Below are 22,435 nucleotides of genomic sequence, written 5' to 3' on the forward strand. Positions count from 1 at the left end.
ATGATGAAAGATGACATCAGCTCTGTGGATAAATTATTTTCCTCATCATCATCATCTCTATACTGAATTATCACAGAACAAACTGCCGTCCAACATCACCTGGTCCTAAATACATTTTTAATCGACACTGTCTCCATGCCAAATGCTCAAATCTCCAAGCTTCATACAATGAAATGCTTTCAAAATATGAGAAAATCAATTCAGGACTTAACCAAAAAGATACGAATCATGTAGTAACAGAATACTATACATGCCCGTCTCTGTTATTCCATCTGCTACTGGAGCTCTAAGGATGATTCCCCTCTGTAGATCACCGCCAATTAATCCGGACTCCAGCTTATTTGCACACCGCAGTTTTCATGTGGCCTCCTTCATTAGACTGTGAGCTCCCTGAGGGCATAGACTGGTTTTTGTTTTTCTTAGCAGTGTTCTGGCACCCAGTAACCAATCAGTAAAAGCTGACAGCACACATTCTAATAGGATCAGAGACCTAAAAGCTGGATGAGACGTCAGTGGCTGTCCAATCCAACCCCGTCATTTGACACATTTCTTCAGCTACAACATCCGTTTTTTTCCACTTGTACAGCAGTTCACTGAACACTGATCAAATAGAAAGGAATCACAGCAGGATAGCAGCTTGCCTCAGAACCATTTTAACCTGAACCTAATAAAAAAATGAGACCGAGATGACAATAAAATATTCTAACAAAATCCCATACAATGAAACATTGGGCCTATCACCATAAGGCAGCTACAAAAAAAATTAATACCTCCTAGTCAAAAAGGAGAAAAAGGATTGACAGATTCTTAAATCACATGCTGAACAGGTCAAAACCCTACTGAAAGACGTCTGCAAAAAACAGACGTCATCACTTCATCAAGCAATAGTAAAGGGGGATAACAGGTGCGATCCACTGGATATGGTGAATGTAATCAGAAATGGTTTACCTCCAAATGGGGGCTATGAAATGGGTGAAACCCAAGAATGGCACCAAAAGCCTTCCAAGAGTGACACGGATGTAAATTCAGCCAACCATGTTAATTTTTTTTTAAAAGCATCAAACTAACAGTGAAGTCACGTGGATTTGTTTGTAGAAATGGAAGGGCTTATAAAATAGATAGCTTTGACTACCTGAAACTGAAAACCTTCTCCAGAGACAACATTAATGCAACTAGGATAAGAAGGGAGGTGGTCGAATGGGGAAAAAACTTTTTGTCAAACTACTCTGATAAGAGGTTGGCATCCAAGATACATGAACAATTTACAGATACAGCTACTGATATGGATAAGACTAGCAGCCATTCCCCAATAGATAAACTGTCAAAGAATATGAACAGTTCTCAAAAGAACTGAAGAGCATTCACAACCATATGAAAAAAATGCTCCTAATCAATAATGACATGAGAAATGCAAATCAAAACAACCCTGAGCTTTTACCTCACACCCTGTAAAGTGGCAAAAATGAAAAAATGGCAACAGTCAATGTGGGAGGGGTTGCAGAATGATAAGCACACTAATACATTGCCAGTTCATTGCCAGTAGAAATGGTATAGGCATTTTGGAAAGCAATATGGGATTATGCAAAGAAAGTGACTAAAATGCCCATACCCTCTGGGCCAGAAACTCCTTTACTGCACTTTACACCCCAGGGAAGACAGCAATAAGAAAAAAAGTCCCCATAAAATTGCGAGATATTTATAGCAGAACTTTTTTCTGATAACTGAGAATTGCAAACAAAGTAAATGACCATCAATTGGGGAATGGCTAAACCAATTGTGGTCCACGAATGTGATGGACCTTTCTAACAGAGGCAAGTGCTGCTCCCAATCACCTGGACAAAGCACTGATCCACAGAAAGTTAAGGACGCTATTTTTAAGAAGCGTAAGTGTTACCATCTCAAATCCTTTTCCAAGCCACATGAAACAAAGAAATTCTGAGACAGAGAGAGACGGAGTGAGAGAGCAAGCAAGAGAGAGACAGAACTATCAGAAGAGACCAAAATGACACAAGGACAGCAAGAAATTCATCCACATCAGCCCTGTGTGACATCTGGCTGCTTCCAGAGCTAAACCAAGGGTACTTGGTGAGCCCACAGAAGAGACACTTACATCTTAACACTCTTACTCAACTATAAAGAGCCATTATTTTATCCACCTGGGAAGAACATCATAAAAGAATAATAGCAGGACAGCAATTTCTCTGAGGACCACTTCTATTGGAACCCCATAAAAAAAGGAGAAGACAATGATGATAAATAACCATAGCACTCTAGCAAGAAGATGAGCTTCCCTCACACTCTCTGAATCCCTACCCTCAGTGCCAACCCAAACAAGAAGCCAATTTATCCCCTCCAAATATCATTGCTCATTCATTTGACTTCCCCCGGAAGTCTCATTCGCATTCCTTCTTTCCCCATTTAACATGTTTACTGTCATCAGCTCTGCATTACAAAGATTCACAGGGGGCTCCCTGGCAGTCTTTTATACACCTAAGACTGCTCAATAAACTGATACTTAAAATGTAAACTAATTCTTCACAGGTAACATAAAGACCATCTATCTTTCTATTAATAAGCTCAATAGACATTTTAATATATGAAGTTATGTATTAAATATATACAAAGCATAAAAATTCACACATCATAAAGCATATTTCATTGCTGTTTTTCCCAACCGAAAAGATTTGCTTCCACTAAAGTCTTCCTCCAATGACTCATTGTGGAGGTGATGATGGGTTTTCAAAGGCTCTGATTCTACAGCCACAACTGACAGATACCATCAAGCAAGAAAGCGTTCAAGAACAGGCCAGCTGATAGTAGTAGTGTAAGAACCAGCCTGACCAGGCTGCCCCTAGCCCTAGGCTTTCTGGCCAAAGGAATTTCTAAAGCTATTAATACTCAAAAGGTTTTGATCTGCAACCATCAATGGAGTATCGCCCCCCCCCATGAAATCACTTTTCATCAAAATATTAACTATCGAATCAAAAAGAAATTAAATCTGCCTAGGACACCGCCAGCGCATTTTTAAGGGCAATGAAAGCAGACTGTACTCTATTTAACTAAATACAAGCTGAAAGAAATTAGAACTACAAAAAATTCATTAAGCAGGCCATTGAAAATGCTAGCAACCTTAACCTACTATCTACTAAGTACCCTAATAAGAGTTTGCTTCAACTAATTTAACGCTTTTTTTTTTACAGTAGGCATTGGTTAATTATGTAATAATACAACTACAACTGCTCACACTGCATCTGTGAACCATGAAATGTTCTGAGTTGCCCAACTAACTGGTTTTTAACGGGTACACCCAATAATTACCCTTTTCCTAGGGGTCTCTGGATGAATATGATAAGAATGGTTTCCTGTTTCAGAACAGTGCTATTGTTAAAAAGAGAGAGAGAGTGAGAGAGAGAGAGAGAGAGAGAGAGAGAGAGAGAGAGAGAGAGAGAGAGAGAGAGAAAGAAAGAAAGAAAGAAAGAAAGAAAGAAAGAAAGAAAGAAAGAAAGAAAGAAAGAAAGAAAGGAAGGAAGGAAGGAAGGAAAGGAAAGGAAACAAAAAGAAACCCCCTATGGTTTCTAGGTAGCATTTACCGCCATTGCCAAATAAACCAAAAGAGAGTTCTAACTTACGTCGCCGCTTTCATGACCATCAGTTTCAGCACAAGCATCAGCAATGAGCTGAATGAGACTGGAAAACTCAAAAGGAACCTCGGTGCGACGTCCACACCAAGGCGGCCAAAAAGCTTATCTGAAAGACACCAAACCACCAAAACCTGTTTCTAAGGCTCAGCCAGCCAGTCCAGATGGAGCGTACACAAGACTAAAAGCAGGCTCCACTGGAGCTTTTAAAACATTCTTCTGGGGCAGCTAGTGGGGCAGTGGAGAGAGCGCTGGCCCTGGAGTCAGGAAGACCTGAGTTCAAATCCAGACTCAGACACATAACACTCACCAGCTGTGTGACTCTGGGCAAGTCACTTAACCCCAACTGCCTCACCAAAAAAACCCAAAATCAAAAGCCATGCCTCACTCACCCTTACCCACAGCTAACTAAGATATTAGGTTGGGGGCTACCATATGATTAAGCCTCTAAATCCTATACTCAAAAATTCTCTAGGGGTGAGAGAGATGAGGCTGCATTAGTCCAAAGGGCAGGAGTTAGAGAACAAAGCTATGAAGAGAAGTAGCACTGAATGTACCTGGGTAGAAAATATTTTGCTTTTAATTTTCTGATACAAAGATTGTGGAGTCCTGAATTTCCAAGATAAAGCCTAAAAGAACCAAAATCAGATTTTTCGACAAATTCATGTTTTAAGAACATTTTTTTCTATATGTCATAACTTGAAAACACAATTTTAGACACCAAAACCTTCTCATGAGAACGTACTAGCTTATTTCATTCTGCATTTAATTTTAACACAATAAAGTCATAATCACTTTGTATATTTGTCTTTAATGAAGACTTAGGTTATGTCACACCTGCAAAATATTTTGTTCTCATTGTTTCCAGTGTCCCAGGGAGGTATATGGTCATTTTTTTTAGAGGGTTCAGGGTGGGGAAATGGACAAAGCAGACACCAGGTTGCTTTAAAAGCCCATCTATCTGTTTCCCCAGCACTGAGCATTGCCCTGATTCTAGGGTGACTGGCTGACATCTTAATACTAATATAGTAATTCCTAGTCACCCCATTTTAATCGTCCTGTGCACTTTAATGGAACAAAAACCAGTCAGTTCACTCAACTATAATTTATTGAGTACCTACTATGTGCCACAAACAGTTCAAAGCTCTGGGGATACAAAGAGCAGTCCTTCCCCCCCCCAAAAAAAGCCCCTGCTCTCAAGGAGCTCACCAATGAATGAGGAAGACGATATGCAAACAACCGTACAAGTTGGCCAAACTAGAAATAATCAACTAGAAATAAGAGGGATTGGGACTTAAAAGAAAGTGGGACTTTAGCTGGGACCTGAAGGACGTCAAGGAAGCCAGGAGGCAGAACTGAGTAAGGAGAAAGTTCTAGGTATGATGGACATGCCTGGAAACACCCAGAAGCAGGAAATGGGAGTGTCTCGTTTGAGGAACAAAAAGGGTACATGGAAGAGAGAAAGGTGTAAGAAGACTGGAAAGGTAGAAAGGGACCAGGTTATAAAGGCCTTTGAATACCAAACAGGATTTAGTCATTGATTCTGAGGGTCATAGTGAGTCTCTGTCACAGAGCAGTGATATGGTCAGACCTGCATTTTAGGAAGATCAAACTGACAGCTAAGTGGAGAATGGCTTGGTATGGGGAAGAGACCTGAGGCAGGGAGATCCACCGGTGACGCCTGAGGTCAGGAGAACATGGCTCAGGGCAGTGCTAACGCCAGAGGAGAGAGCGGGGAAATGAGAGACATTGCAAAAGTGGAATCAACAGGACTTGGCACTGACTGGATATGGGGGAGGGGGGTGTAAAGATGTACAAAACAAATTACTATTGGGTGGGAGAAGGCCATTAATTGACTGGGAGCATCTGGAAAAGCTTCATGGAGAAGTTCACACTGATGCAGGAATGAAAGAAGCAGAAAACAGCAGGGAGGCGCAGGAATGTAGAGGCAGTTCTACGGGAGAGCCAAGAAGAGAACCTCAGCACAAGGAGCGAGGGGTCAATGAGGATCTGAAGTCAGGAAGAACTGCCAATGATCCAGAAGCCCTTCCCAATTAGAGCCACCCCCCAGGAGAATGGTCTCCCTTCGAAAGGCTAGATGATGATCTATGGAACTTGTGGCAGAAGGGACTCTCGCTCAGTTACAAGCTGGATGAAAAGACGATGACCTTGGAGGCCTTTCCAACTCTAACGTGATTTGACCAATATCATGTGGCTTGGCGGAACCAGGACTAAAACACGGGATTTCTGACTCCAAATCTAGTAATCTTTCTGCTCTACCAAGATGACTGTCCACTACATTGGGCCCTAATAATTTCAGTGGTAAAGACTTTCACTCAAACACAAATGCTGTCCGGGTTTCTTCACTTTCCATTTTTTAAACAGAACTTCCTTTCCTCCCATCTTCCACATTTTCTATTAAGCAAAATCCAGCAGCGCCCACACAACTGTGCTACTACCAATCCCAACAGTAAGTGAAAGAGGCCTGGCCTTGCCTGCAGCCAGGAAGACCTGAGTTCTTTCACAGCCAGACCATGGGACTCTCCCCTACAACACTCTATGCCCAAGCAGCTTAAGTAAGATCCAAGTGCAGATGTACAAGGTAAGGAAGAGCTCCACTATCAAAGAAATCACTGATCCAGGACCTAGCTGTAGTCCTTCTCTTCTGCACAGTCACATCTGAACAAATGCATTAATAAAGAAAAATCAATAAAGTCAGTGTCCAAATCACTGCTAATGGCTTAGACTTCAAAAAACATAAAAAGAGACCGACATTTTTCACTTGGCAAATGCCAACATATTTATTGCAAGCGCATCTAATACAGCTAAAGTGCTATTTGCCTTAGGACAAATCTTGGAAATCTTGGTAAATAAAACCAGCCAACATATTCTCCAGCAAAAGATTATCTATCAAGTCTAAGTGAACACCAAAGGTTCACCAAAGAGGAGCAGAAATCCCCTTGGCAGTCATAAAAATCTGGAGGATTACATTACTTTCCAAGTACAAAAGTACAACGAACCAACCAACCTGTATTACTCAAGGAAAAAGAAAAGCAACAGAGAGTCAAAAATGAAAATTCCATTTGTCACTTCAGGACTAAATTGCAATTAATTGCTTGAACTGCTTGACAGTATAAAAATTATAAATTAGTAATAAGCAGATAAAAAATGAGGCTTTTTTTGTTTCTGCAGATATCATATAATAATTTCAACATACAATAAAAGTTAAGCCCACTTTGAGTTACGATGTGGTGCTACTTTTCTATAAGTGAATCAGCGAAAAAGGCGAACGAGTCCAATAATTCATCTCTTTTTTCAATATTTCAATGATCCACATTTTCAATGTAGGTCACCCTCCTCTAAAGCCTATCAAAACTCTCCAGGAGGCTGAGTCAATGGTTTCCAATTTCACAAGGCTGTCCTTTGAACAGACACACTGACTGCTTTTGGAGGTCCTAAGGAAGCCAGTGCTCCTTTATCCTTCCTAGTTTTTGAGGACCCAGGGTCAACTAACATCAGGCAAGACTGTGGGATCACAGCAGGAAGAACTGAGTGGAGAAATTCACTTACTATAGTTAACAAAAATATCTGCAGCAAAAGTCAAACATCTTCCAATAGTTAAATGAGCTTAATCCTACTTCTAAATACACATCATAAAGCGAAAGCATCAAAATTAGCTTCATATTTTTAATACTAAAATAAGACACAGTGAAACCTCAGTCACTCAAAATAACAGTGCTAAATGATAAGTCACTATTCAAACAAAAAAGTGAAGTGGCCATATACTTTAACATTATTTCCAATCTTGGTTTTGCAGTATCTACAATATACCCAGATTTTCTGATTATCAAACAGTATTAAATCCAATACAAAATGTTTGTTCCCTTTAACTTAAAAGTGCTCTCAGCTTTTTTTTTTTAAATAGAGAAAGGAGAAAAGAATAGGAAATAATCTGCAAAATCAAGTGAATTGTTATCATAACAAGCAACCTGGTCCTAGAATATTTTCTAGTCACAGTCTTCTGTCCTTAGAAACAAAAGAAACTAACAAAATATGAGCAGGAGTTACTTTTTGGCACCTCCAACATCGACCAAATGGAAATAGCATTCCATTAAAAATTTTAAGTTTTTAATTTAAATAGCACACTCTAAATCAAAGAGCTCACAACTGAATAAATATTTATGGCCCTACGACACTAACATGAAAAAGGTGTGAACCGCTTAAGATTCCTGATAGTCAATGTCACTGTCTCAAACTTAAAAGGCTTAAAAGCTACCTAAGAGAGGGCTTTTACAGGAAAGTCAAAAGAACTAATCAAAAAAAAAATTTAAAGCCCATTTCCAAATTGACAGTATTCATATTATTGGTGTCCATTGCTATGACAATAACTGTGTGGCCCTCAGGTTGTGAACCAGAAGAAGAAAAAAAATTATATTAGATGTATTCAGAAACATAATGAGATTTTACACCTTATACTTTCTATATTTTATATTTTTAACTTCATCTCATTCTGTTTTAATTTTCACCATTAAAAATATTCTGACAATAATATAAAACAATATTAGCAAAAAAAAAAATCAATTCTGATTCACCAGCCCAATGATTACATAGAGGGAAGTTAAGGATAACCCTTACCACCACCGACAAGAACATAGAATAGAGCTTTTTCTTTTAAAACAAATCAGACTGCAATTTCCAGGGAGACAGTAGGATGTGAGCCCGTGCACTCAATGTCCTCCTCCAACAGCCAAAGCAACACTAACATGAAACAACGCCGCCTTTAGAAACCCTCTGAAGAGCATTGTTAAGATCCCTTCAAGGAATGAGTGAACCAAGAAGAGCTCCAACGGGGGGGGGGGTTGGGGGAGGGGAAGACTACGGATTAAAAGAAAGAAAAGCAAAAAACCTGGACTGAGACAGCAAGAGTAACATCAGAAACAAGGCTAGAATCCTCACGACACATCTGATGTACAGCGAACCAATCCCTATCATGAGATAAAGTAAAAAAGAAACCAACTGCAAGAAGGAAAGCTCACAACGAAATGATGACTTCAAAACATCCAGAGAGAAGAAGACAAGGTTCAAAGGAAAGAGCTATCTCACAAGAGTTCAGGACTGGTGGAAGAGACAGTCAAAGCAGAACGGCCAAAAAGCTCAACGAGAAAGAGGCTCAAAAGCAACGGAGACACAAGCAACAGGTATGAAGTCTTCTCTCCTTGATCTATTCTTCTGCACAACCTGACCGCAGTATCTCATAAAATCACACCCAAAGTCTTTCAGCTTAAGGCCAGACAAGCCAAGCTCACAAGACACCAGGAGAGACATCCTTGAAATTCAACTCCTCCAAAAACGTCGAGCCCACGGCACGATCCTCAAACATACCCAAGGTCTCTGTGGGTAATGAATCATGTAGTCAGTTACACTTGCAAGATCACAGCTTTAAGCACGGCTCCAGCAGCACAATAGTGAGAGGCAGCTTCAGAAACCCCACACAAGCGAGGTCTGCTCTTTATTCCACTATTCACACCAGTCGGTAACGGCCCACGCATCTGCAGTCCGAGGTGTCAGAACAACACAAGGAGTCCCTTAGAGCCCTGCCTCGGAGAATACGCTGGCTCCACAGAACACCCACAACTAGCCACTCAAGACTCTTCTTCCACGACGGGCTTCATGGTGAAACAGAGGGATTGAGCGCCATCTTCGAGAAAAGGGAAAAGCATTTCACAAAGAAAGAGTCTGCAACTGGGCCACGAGAAAACTCTCAGGACAGCTAGATGGCGCAGTGCATAGAGCACTGGCCCTGGAGTCGGGAGGACCTGAGTTCAAATCCGGCCTTACGAGCTGCTGTGATCCTGGGCAAGACACTAACCCCGGTTGCCTCCTCACTTAAAAAGCCCACCCCCCCCGCCCCCAGAAAAGAAAGCGCTCTTCCCTTCAGGATACTCTGAATTGCTCAGGAAGAGATGCCTTGAGGACAAAGTCTGAGATCAGTTCTGGACCCTGCCTGTGCTGACCCCAGACAAGCCACATTCATCGCTCTGCTGTAAAATGAAGGGGATGAACGAACCACGCGACCCTGAAGGTCCCTCCCAATCGTGGATCCTCCTCTTGGATAACTCAGCAGAACTAGAGCCCAGAGATGCTCTCTTCTCCACTTACTCCATCTTGGTTCATCCTGCACACAGCCGCCCGAGAGGCACTGCTAAAGTGCAGCTCTGGCCATGTCACACACCTACTCAACAGACGCTGCAAACTGCCTCCCTCCCACCTCCATTTCCTTAATTCAGCAGGCCTCCCATAAAGACCTATCCTGACTGGTCTTCCAGATCTTTACGAGAAATGCTCTTCCAAGGTCCTCCCTCTCTCTCTCCATTCTCTCCTCCCCCTCGGCAATCTCGTTCACTCCCTGGGCTCCAACTAACACCTCTACAGAAATGAATCCTCCAGGCTAGATCTCCAGTACTACCCTCTCCTCCTTCTAGCTGCACCGGGGCATCTCCAAATGTCTTCCTATCAGTGCCCAGCTGTCTTAAATTCAATAATACATCCAAAACCGATCTTGACAGCTTTCCCTCAAAAGCAGGTGCACTTTCTGTGAGTAGCACCCCACTCAGGTTACTAGCTCCTCATATTAAAAATCTTGGTGTTATCTTTAGATAGGAGGAATGACAAAGATGGAAGAGTCCATTTGTTACCAAGTCCTGTCAGATCCACCTCTGAAAGGTCTCTTCCTTTCATTCATTCCCTCTCCTTTGGAGCCCCATTGCCACCTTCCTCATACAAGCCTTGCCTTCGTTATCATACTGGAATGCTTCCAGAGCCTCTGAACACCTACCTTCCCCTCTCCAATCTAGCTTTCACACTATCAGATGAATCTTCTTTACACTCAGCCTTGGTCATATTACTGCTCTGCTCAAAACCCTTTAACAGTGATTTGCCTAGCAAATAAAGTATCAACTCCTCTAACCTGACATTCAAGGTCCTCTCTGATGGAGAAGCTCCCTACCTCTCCAGGCTTATCTCACACTATGGCCTTTTACAGAACCTACAATCCAGCCAGACGGAACCATCATCATATATACGCTGCACTTTCCCACCTTCTATTTTCTGTGCTCAGTTCCCTGCCTGTTTTAGTTCCTATCCATCCTGTAAAGCCCAGATCAAACATCAACCCATCTATGAAAACTTTTTCCTGCCTTCCTCCTCCTCACCTCTCAAGGCAAGCCTGCACAACACAGGCCCACAGAGCAGGCCTGCCCAACGGTATGAGGCCTCTTGATCCCTCCTTCTTAAAGGGCCAGTGAGCCCTACTAGCTGTGGCTGAGAACAGCCTTGGGGCCTGAGGATGCCCAGAACCCTCCACCGGCGGCCTGCTCCAAGGCAATACTGCTAGAGTAGGGTAAGAGAGACGCATTTACATAGCACCTGCCACGAGCCATGAGCCACGAGCCACGAGCCACGAGCCACGCACGGTGCCTAAGCACTCTACAAACATCTCATTTGATCCTCCTAACAGTCCTGCTAAGAAAGTGCTGTTATTATCCCCATTTTACAGTTGAGGAAACTGGGGAAAACAGGTTATGAGATTTCCACAGGGTCACACAGCTAGTAAGCATCTGGGCAGCATTTGCACTCCGATCTTCCTAACTCCAGGTCCAGTCTCCATCCACTGTGCCACCTGGCGGCCTCCAGCACTGCGCCTTTCTTGCATGTGCGCTGTGTCATGACTACCTACTAAACTGAAAGCTCACTGAGAGCAGCGACCACATCTTTCCTAAAAATTCTATCTCCCCTGGCGTCACCCAGTGGAGGGATGCGCTAAAGAAGCAGTTAAATGAATGTTAAATTGAACTGAGCCAAAGTTTACTTTATGGGAAAGAGGCTAAACGACAGCATTTGACCATGTCTTAAAAGCAAAAATGATTAACAGAAATGAGTATCCAAAGAAGTGAGGTTCCACTTTATGCTTAGGAAAATTGGCAAAGTGACAAAAGGTGGGAATAGTCAGTTCTAGAGGGGTTGTGGTAACTAATAAGTTGTTAGTAGACTTGTAAATTGGTCTCCCCATTCTGGAAAATAATTGTAAAAAAAAAAGCGACTAAAACGTCTACCACCGCTGACCCAGAGATCTATGCTAAGCACACACCCAAAGAGGCCAATGACAGAAAGAAAAGCCCCATATACATGGCACTTTTTGTGAAGGAAAAAAGTGGAAACAAAGTAGATGCCCATCAATTGGGGGATGGCTAAACAAACTATGATACATGAATGTAACAGAATATTACTGGTAAGAAACAATGAACACAACCAAAACAGCAAAATATGCAAAGACTCAACGAACAGATGCAATGCGTACATAAGCAGAACCAGGCAAACAATATATACAATGACTACAGCATTGTAAGTGGAAAGGGCCAAGCAACATAATCGGAGCTGACCACCACCAAGATGCACTGACCACACCTGGTCCCAAAGTTCTTCTAGGGAGAAGACATCTACTCCCCACCACAGCTCCCTCACTAATGGCTAGGGAGCATGCTCCTAACATCAGACTTGTTTCAATTTATTGCTTGGTTTTGCTGAACTGTTCCCCCTCCACCACTAGGCCCACCCCATTTTTTAGTCTGTTTTATAAGGGTTGGTTTTCTGAGGGGGGGAGAGAGGGAAGGATCATTAGGGAAATGAGATGATTCAAAAACAAAAGGTATCTTTTTTTTTAATCTTAAGAAAAGCAGAAATATGCTTTTCATTACCTGAAAGTATAAATCCTATTTTATTTGTAACTCCTTCAGACTGCACCTGGTCCGAAGACAATTGGTTACCTGTATAATCAAACTGCTTCACCTCTATCTGGCATACATACTTTATCCAACTATCATGTCCTCCTTAAATAACAGATATTATACACAGAGAATTAGTCAACAATCCTTACTATCATCAAGGGAAATTATATTCATTGTTAACCCGAAAAATCAGGTACATAAAAATCAATCCTATCCTTTGTGATCCTTTCATCACTTTTCATCAACTTTTACTTTTAGTTACAGAGAACTCAGGGAGGGCCCATGGGACTCTATTAGTATCCCCTTTTAAAGATAAACTGGTGGGCAGAAACTATTTTTCATACAAGTCAACTTGACTCCAAAGGCAGGAAAGTAAATAAAGTTGTTCTGATGTCACAGTGTGAAGCTCAGACCCTTGACAAGAAATTTGGCTAGTTTTTATGATATATAGAAAATGCAAAGGTGCCCTGTTAATCATCTAATCGCATAGGTCCTTATGAGGATCAGAAAAAAGTTCTACAAATTCTATGCCTAAAAGAAACAAATCAGCAGAAGACAAGCTTCACTAGGATAGGTATCTACATCAAAGACGAAAACCAGTGCAGCCAATTAAAAGTTCACTTTTACATGGAAAGGCACCGAAATAAGGACTGACTCCTTAAAAGCAAGCTTCCCTTGACACTGACTACAAAACATCAGAGTTTACTTCCCAATTCCCTCTATCCATTACTTCTTGGATAATTTTTTTTAAATAAGCTTAGAAGGAAAACTGTTGCTCAATGATCAATCTTGATGTCTTCCTTTCCATCTCCAAGTTCCAGATTTCTGTTAACAAGCATGACAAAATACAAAATGCAGATCAAAATTATAGGACAAGGTTTTATACCAAATCTTAGATTCTCATACTAAATTAACATAGCCCTACATGATACAGGTCAAAATCCTCCCACAATCATTATGATTTTACATAAACATCTCTACTTAACACCTAAAAAAGTTTAGATTTCTGACATGTAATATTTACTATTTCAATATAAAAAATAATTTTCATTTTAAGAGAGAACTTACATGAGCTTTAATCAAAATAACCAAAGACTTTCTTGAAATAAGTTTATAGTCTTCCAGTTTACCTTCTACATTAACATAATTCTGTGTTTCCAGGGAACCTCTCAACTTAAATCTTAAGGTAACAGTTGGTTGTTTTATTCATGCACTAATCAGTGAAGTTTATTGAAGGCACTAAATTCAACCTGGAAGAAATTTTAAAAATTTAAAGGACAGGACACCAAATGAGTTATCAGACCTTTCTACAATAACATGGCACAGTAAATACAGGTAGTGCCCATATCGCAGTAATGTTAAATGAAAATTACATGTGCAAATCATTCATTTTTTTTAACCAAAAAAAGGGTCTACAGATTCTCTCTCTCCCTCTCTCTATCAATGCTATGAATGGCTTTCTTTAGAACCCTAAACTTTCCAGCTCATTTATGATAGATCAACAAAAAAGCAACAATCAGAACACAACACTCTATTAACTAAGAAGTACAAAAGGAATATTGATTAACATATGTGAAAATTCTGGCTTCATTCCTATAGTTTAGAAAAATCCACAAAGCTCACTTGTAATAAAATTTAAAATTTTCACATTTTCTAAATTAAAGAAATTCATTTCCAATGACTGTTTAAGATACTGATTCATGTTTTACCCAACTGAAAAGTTTTATATTTGTTATGAAAAATCCAGATTACTGACCAACTTCCAAACATGAGAATTTGTCTAAATATTAATATTTTCCAACAGTTAAGACTTATCTTGGCTCTGAAGAACTAGTTAGCATTACATGACACACGATTAACCCTTTTAGCAATCAGAGGGATTCAGAAGCAGGACTGACAAAAAAGCATTTTCTCCTTCCTATATGAAGGTACTAAACCACAGGTCGGAGTTATCATTTCTCCTTGAGCTGTCTGTCACTAGAGTCTTTCCCACACCAGGCACAGGTGAAGAACTGCTCTTTCCCAGATGCTAAAGTCACTGTTGTTGACCGGATGGCATTTCAGCCTTATTAAATGCTCCATCTCTAACTGTGGCATTTCAAGATCACTCAGTCAGCCTTTATACTGAAGTGAACCCAGTTGCTCTCACTAGTCAAAACACAGACTAATCCTTAGCATTTGTTAAATTTGTCCTCATATTTGAACTCAGATAATATACGATGCTCTTTAAAAAAAATTATTTCAAAGGAACTAAACAGTTGCTGTCTAACCTCTAAGTAATAAAGAGTGTGGGGGGGGGGGAATGGTAAATGGTCCAGTCCAATATATTTATTTACCATTTCCAATGTTTTTTATAGACTGAAAAGTACTTTGTAAAAACTGAGCAACTACTACGTTTAGATACACTGCATCTACAAAGAAAATCCCTATGAATAAAAACTTTTCTATGGTGACACGCAGGAAAGAAAGCATGTGGGAGCCATATAACCTTTATAAAAGTCAATGACCAAAGTCATCAATACTTGACATCACAAACTTTGACCATTTCATCGAATTCCAACACAACACCACATGTCACTTCTTCATGTCAAAAGTTTCGTGTCAAAGCTACCACCTACAAAGCCATTTGTAAACCAGAACTGAACACCAGCCACCAAAAGCACCACCAATCCCAGGAGCTCACTAGGAAGACATAGCATTAACATTTCTATCCCACTCTCCAAAAAGGAATCTTGCCTATTCCCTCTGGCTCTGTGACAAGACTAGGCCACAAGACTTTTCACTACAGATTTCACTGCAAGAGGAAAGAAAATAAAGGTAAGTAGAGAAGGATGCTATTTTGCACAACCATACAAACTATTCTTAGCCAGCCACATAAATATTACATAACTGTTTTTTATCAAGATGTTTTCTAGGTCCTAAATAATCACAAGAGTCATTGTGAAGGAACATTACGCATGTAGCACAAAAAAATTCATATGAAACAAAAATAAACTAATATCAATTTTTACCTAATTTTGTTTTCCATAAAAATTAAGACAAAACTATTCTGCACTGTTGTTTGCGCCAAGGAAAGTTTAAAAGCAAAAATACAAGATGGAATATTAGTATTTTAATAAAATGGATTATTTTCACACAGAATGCTACACACAGCTGCAAAGGGCCTTCAGAATTCCCAGCACCCACTTCTTTCCCACACTCAACACCTTCTCACATGAATTTGCTTTCTAGGGAAAAAGTTTTCTCATCAAATGCACATTAACCAAAAGTAGAGGCTACTAAAAAATAAGCACATCTTAAAAAAAAAAAAAACAAGGAATCAAAAGCCTGTGGAGGTTACTTTAAAATCAAGAGCAATTAACTGGCTTGTGCCTTTCATGGAAAAAAAATATATATTCTTAGTATACTATATAAAATGGCAATTCAAAACACTTACACTACCAGATTTCCTGCTATTTACAATCAAATTAGTACAAAACACAACAAAATCTGAAGTTAAAAAGTTTTCCTGTTGTCTAACCGTTAAAACTTGGCTCATCACTTCACAGTATATTATGATTTTTTATCACTTATTAATCTTTACACAGTATAAGTACTATAAAGTACAAATACTTTAAAACAGCTTAAATCTTATTTCATAAATGCCAAACAAAAGAATTAGAAATAAGTTGCAGCAAAACTCACTTCCCCTTTATGAAATATAACCATGTAAATGACAGCTCATCTACTTCTTAAATTATTCATTCTTGGATAAAGCTGGTAGGGCAAACTTGCTAAGTAATTATAAAAGGTTACTCGGCGGCGAAGATGGTGCCAGTAAAGCTTTAAAACTAGAAAGGGTTAGGCAGTCACCCAAAGACCACTGAAAAGTGAATCTGACAATCACTTCAGAGCCACGACTGTGGTCTAAGTATATGAATTCTTGTTCAGAGCTGATTTTTACAAGATGCAAATAAAGTCTTAAAATGTCATACTATTCTAAAGGGGCCTTTATTCTCTCACATTAAACTCTATACTCTATACTTCTGGATAACCTACAAGCCTGCTCAAGATGAATTGAATTTCAAAAAATTTAAATAACCACCAAAAAATTACTGCAATGCACACTTGTACAGCTGTCCTGCAGTGATGAGAAATCTTTTCATTAACGATTTACTTTTACTTAAAAACGCAATGCAATGTTCAGCCATGAACACTGAACATGAACATAGCCAGAGGTGCTATTATAAAGAATGGTAGCCACTTCCTGACAGAGAGCCATGATGGACTGGAGATGCAGAATGGTATAGGCAATTTTGGATAAAGCCAATAGGAAATATTTTGTTTGATTATACATACTTGTTACGAGGGTTTTGTCTTCCTTTTTTCTCCCCCGATGGAGAGAGAGTTGAAAGACAGAGAATACAAATGCTTTTTAACCAAAAATAAAATTTTGTTTTATTTTTTTCAGGAAATAAAGATTTTTCTACTTTTTTTTTAAAGCCACTACAATTGATCAGAGAGTGATAATGTCTTCCTTACTTCTCACTCTAATGTCTTCCCACAATAATCAGAAATAGCGATGGTCAAATGCAGACTTTGTCTGCTAAGGAGACAGGCTCTTACAGGACAGAGTCGGCTTCACTTGTATCTTTAAAACCCCAAACCACATACTGGGCAATCCTCAGAAATGCTCGTTGATCGACTGACAGTGAAATCAAGCATGTTTTTCTGGTGCATCAAAAATTTTTGAGAATGGAAGCTTTCAATGATCTTTTGCTTTAGTGACTGTTTTTAAGTTGCATAAATTTTATATACAGGTGCCAAAAGCGGCATAGGAAAGTTATATCCCATCCCCCCATCCCCCCCACCCCAGAATAGCATTTTACTGCTCACATAAGAACCTGGCAGAAGATTTGCAAAATGACTATATATTGATATAATTTAGATAGTCATTCAGAGGGTCATAATTTGTTAAATCAAGTTAAATTTTGCAGACATAACAATGTGAAAATTGACATCATTTTAGCCATTTTTAAGATGATCCTAAAAGCCCACTAAAAGCACTTAATTAGGAAAAGGTCTTCTACCTAGTTCTCAGATAACCGCTATTATAATTTGACTCCCAAAATGAAGTGCTGGTAAAATAAGTTATAAGACAAAACCTGCAAAGAGCCATCTCGTAGGCCATGCTGTCCAGTTCAAATGTGTCTATGACATTCAATCAATGCAGTCTCTTAAATTTCCAAAGCTACTCTAAAAATACTAAGTTAAGAACTTAACAGGAATATGTATTGTTTTCATCTATGTTTAGTAACTTCCTCTAACAAAACATGTGCCTACTGTTGTTAAGAAAAACAAAAACACCTGTATGCTTATGTTTAGTTGGCATAAATATTAATATAAAATTTTAATAAAGCAGTAGAAAAAGGCAAAAGTACAAATGTAACAAATACAAAAGGGAATCAAATTCTTTAGACACTAAATTCTGTTATGTTCTCCTCCAAACTTTTTCATGTAAGAGTAATTTAAATGTCACTCTCTCCACTTAATTGTTTTGCTGACCATTACTAAAGTGTTTTTGAGAAAGGATATTCTGTAGTCAAGTCTCATATGCCACCTTACAACTTTTCTATGGAAAGATACTAGCAAAGAGGCTGTTGCTTCCAAGGAAGAGATTGTCAAAACAAACTACTGATTTTTTATTTTAAAAAAGTCCATCTCATGCTCCACATCTGCTCAATTCTATCCATATGGTTTGCTACTGCATTTATGACACTGTATGTTCAAAATGCTCCAATCAGCTAAACACCAAAAATCTAATTACTTTAAATTCTGCTTCTTCATACGTGCATACCAACAGGACAATTAATTGTTAGGTATAAAAGTGCACCTTTCATGAGTTTGCAAATAAGGAAAATGAATATAATTACCAGGTTTGGTCAAAACCAAAACTACAGGGATGACAGTAAAGTGCTTTGATGGCCTTCCTCTTTAGAATTCGAAGGCCTAACCTTAATCCTTCCAGAGCAAAGTCCCGGCCAAAATTCTTGGTTTCTCTTAGTCAATAAATTGCTTCGGTAAATTTAAACATTAAAAGCCTTAACAATTAATCTACAATGTAACTCAATTCAAAATGGGTACACTGACACTCTTACCAGCTCTTCCAGGCCATGTTAAATGGTAAAAATATACCAGGTTTTTCATCTCACTAAAGGTGGAAATCAAATTTATTGAGACCCCTACCATGCCAGGAGACCCGAAAAATAAATACTGCCAATTATCAACCTGGCCTCACAATAACACTTCAAACTTGCAATGAACATTAAATTTAACCTTTACAATAACCATTCCAGACACAGAATGCCCACTGATCTCCTTGACATTATCGTTAGAGATCAAAGCCACTCAAGGTCCATTCCACTACATGTAGATGCGGCACAGAAAACGCTGTTAAGCAGTTAATTTCATGCCTTAACCGACATAACAGCCTACTATGAGGGGGAAAAAAAAGCACATTTAACAAAGACCTCAGATAAGCATAGGCCTCATAGGGTTGATCATAGCACTAATAATGTAAAACTTTGCAAAACTACTAAATCCGGCCCCCCAATGGTAATTAATCTGGTTCTCTGGCACAAATCTTGGGGCGTGGGGGGCATCTCCCCTTTGCCGCCAGGGTCGAAGGCTGGGCCCCTCGACTCACGGTTTATGGCATCTATCTATCAAGACAACCCTGGGCCCCAGAAACAATCCCTGCAAGATTCTGATGCAATCCTGGTACGTGCAAGCCTAATTCTCCGTCTCTTCTCCAGACCCTCGCTCTAGGTAGGGCCTACCCTAGGCCGAGGGCGCCCTGGCAGGCGGGCTCCCTGCTTCCCCGCTTGCTGCTCCCAGGTAGGTCCCCGGGGGAGCTCGCTAATCCGCTCCCTTCCGCACCGACCGAGGGACAATAACCCCCAGAGGAGGCCGCAGCGGGGACCCCGGCCTCGGAGCCCCTGAAGCTCGGGGGGAGGGGGCGCGCGGGGCCGGGATGCTCCGGGGAGGGGGAGGGGAGGGGCGCCGCAGCAGAGGATACAGGTCAAGTCCAAGTCGAATCCATCCTCTTGGTATCTCCTTTTGTTTCTGCTCACGATCTCCTTGATGATGGCTGTCATGTCTGGGGGCCGCGGGGGGAGGGAAGGAGGGAGCGGGCGGACGGAGGCGGCCCGCGCGGCGGCGGCGGCACTGGCGGCGGCGGGGCCTGCTCAGCAGCCGGGCGCCCGGCCTGGGCCTCTGCCCGCGGCGCGGCCCGGCGCCTGGGCCTGGGCCTGGGCCCGCGGGAGCGGGTGCTGCGGGTGCGGCAGGCGCGGCGGCGGGCCCGGCGGCGGCCCCGGAGGCTGCCCCGGCGCGCCCGGCGGAGGGCGCGGGCGCGGCGGGTGCGGCTCCTCGGGGCCCCGCGGGGGCCCGCGGCGCGGCCGGGGCCGGGCCCGCAGCCGCGGCAGGCCCGGGCGAGCGATCAGGCGGCGCGGCCCCCGCTGCAGGAGGCTGCCCCAGGGGCGGGGGGCCCGGCGGCCGCGGCCCCGGCGGCGGACGAGGACGACGGCGACGAGGAGGACGAGGCCGAGGCGCGGCTCCGGCGCGGCGGCCCGAGGCCCGGGGGGTGGCGCCGCCGGGGCCGCCGCCGCCGTGGTGGAGGAGGGGGGGGCCGGGGCTGCCGCCGCTCGGGGCCCCGCGGCGGGAGCGCCGGCCTAGGCCGGAGCCGGGGCCGGGGGCGCGGAGCGGGGCTCGGGGCCGCGGCCGCCGCCGTCTCGCATCGCCGCCGGGGCCGCCTCGCCTCGCCGCGCCCCGCCTCGCCTCGCCTCGCCGCGCCGCGCCTCGCTTCGCCTCGCCTCGCCCCGCCTCGTTCCGCCTCGTCCCGCCTCGCGTCGCCTCGCCGGCCGGGCCGGGCCTCGCAGGCGGCTTGCAGCGGCGGGCGCGGAGCTCACTCGGCTACCATCATGGCCGCGGCGGCCGCAGCTTCCGACGGGAGACACCAGGCAGCTCGCGCCCGGGAGGGAGCCGCGGCCGGCCCGCACACCTGCGCCTGCGCCTTGAGCCGCCCTGCGCCGGGACCCGGACCCCCCGCCCCCCGGAGGCGGAGGCCCGTCCCCTGGACCCGCCCCCTCGCCCGCGCGCCTGCGCCCGGCGCCGCTCGGCTACGCGCCACACCCCCCGCACCTCCGACTCAGCCCCCGGGGCCCCGCCCCGGCCTCTGCTCCCGCGCCCACGCGCCTGCGCCCCGCGTGGAACTCCGCCCCCGCGTCCCGATACCGCCCCCGGGGTGGGCTCCCCAGGCCGAGGCTCCGCCCTCAACCGCCTGCGCCCTGCTCCGACCCGAGGTGCCGGCGCCCCGCCCCCGTTCCGGGGCCCCGCCCCCGCTCGCCTAGCCAGCCGGGCAGAGCCTGTGGCCGGGCAGCAGGCAGCGAGCGCAGCGCAGAGCCCCGCCCTTCCCCGCCCTTCCCCTCCCTCGCCACTCCCACCGTGCAAGCGACACCGATACCACGTCGTATCCCACCGCCGCGCACAAAGAGTCCCGCCACATCACCTCCTGCCATGGGAAAAAGACGGGGAGAGAGAGCGAGAGACAGAGGGACGGAGACACGAGGGGAGGGCGAGGAGCTGACCCCGGAGAGAGCTGGAGCTAGGAGAATGTGGGGGAGGGAGAGCTCCTATGGAGGAAGGGAGAAAGACATAATGGGGGAGGAGAGGAAGAAGCGATGGGGAGGGGGGAGACTCGTTGTGAAAGGGAAGGAGATCTTCTGGGGAACGGGAGAGAGAGAAGTGATGGGGAAAGCGTGGGGGTGGGGAGGAAAGGGAGACGGGGAGAGAGAGAAATGGGGGAGGGGACGGGAGAGGAGAAGTGAAAGGTGCCCAGGGGAAGGGTTGGGGGGCTGGGCGGGCCTGGTGCCGTCAGGTGTCAGGCCGGCCTCGCAGACCGTGCCCCTGCGCATGCCCAGCGCCCAGGCCGGGCTCGGCCGCTCTCAGGTGTAGGGGCTCTGGCTGCTGAGGCTGCTGCAGCCGGCCTGGGGAAGTGTGAAGCCCCCAGCCCAGCACAGGGGCGGGACCTGGTCCGCTTGGAGCTCCGGCCCTCCCGGGGGGACCGTGGGGCGCCTGACCCCTCCGCCGCCCCGCTGCTTATTTCCGGAGTGCTTTGCAGCAAGTCTTCTGAACCATCGCGTGGAGTGAGACGACGGGGGGGCTGGTGCTGTCCTCCCTAATGGGGAGACCCCTCCCCCAAATCCCCGGAGGTGTGGCCAGGTTCCTTTCGTACCTTTCTTCAAATGGGCAGAAGTGAAGTGGGCAGAGACGCCACTGACGCTCTCCGTCCCCCTGCCCCACGTTTAGCCCCTGCTGTCTGCCTTTTCCCTTTTTTCCTTTCTCCACTCTTCCCACATACCCTAGGAATTGGGGGGGGGAAGAGATATACTTGCCCAGCCCCTCCGTTCCAGGACTAGGGGTGCCTTCTGAGCCTGCCCCCTCTTTCCCTCCACGTACTTTCCCCAGCCAGCGGGAGAACTGGGGCTCAGGAAGGACCTGCCCAGCAATCGCACCCCCGCCACCCCCAACGCGGGCCAGGCTGGGATATGGTGTCAGTCTTCTGGAGAACAGCCTCCCATTGTGTCTTCAGTCTGCGCCCCCTCCCATATAAGTAAGCTTTTCCTGTTGGGTGCCCTCCCACTTTAGCAGAGCATAGCCTCCTACCAAGTTCCCAGTTTGCCCTGCTTCCCCCAGTGCCCCCCGATAAAGGAGCTGTTCCCGATAAATAAGCTTCCCCTCCCGGTGGCTCCCCCCGATAAAGGAACTCTCCCCAGTAAAGATTTGCCACCAGTGCCCCCAGATAAAGGAGATGTCCCCTATAAATAAGCTTCTCCCCGGTTGTCCCCAATAAACTACCCCACCTAGAATAACAAAATTCTCCCCAAGGCTGTGCGAGCTGAACCCTGTCCTCCGTTTCTACCCCCATTGGAAGGAAGGTCTGCGCTAGTAGGTTAGAGATTGCCCCTGCCTCCCTTT

The 22,435-nt window shown here is 44.2% G+C and overlaps 1 protein-coding gene across 1 annotated transcript in view; it reads right to left on the bottom strand.

Moving 5' to 3' along the window:
* Positions 1 to 19,666, bottom strand: part of PTEN (phosphatase and tensin homolog) — a 77,856-nt gene extending 58,190 nt beyond the window's left edge. Inside the window, exon 1 of the mRNA XM_020974958.2 lies at positions 19,479 to 19,666. Within this exon, the coding sequence (XP_020830617.1) occupies positions 19,479 to 19,557 (79 nt within the window). The 5' untranslated portion in view covers positions 19,558 to 19,666. The remainder of the gene's footprint in view (positions 1 to 19,478) is intronic.
* Between the last annotated feature and the right edge of the window lie 2,769 nt (positions 19,667 to 22,435).

The sequence above is a fragment of the Phascolarctos cinereus genome, unplaced genomic scaffold, assembly GCF_003287225.1.
Source record: "Phascolarctos cinereus isolate Bilbo 61053 unplaced genomic scaffold, phaCin_HiC Scaffold_3;HRSCAF=262, whole genome shotgun sequence".
Lineage (NCBI taxonomy): Eukaryota > Metazoa > Chordata > Mammalia > Diprotodontia > Phascolarctidae > Phascolarctos > Phascolarctos cinereus.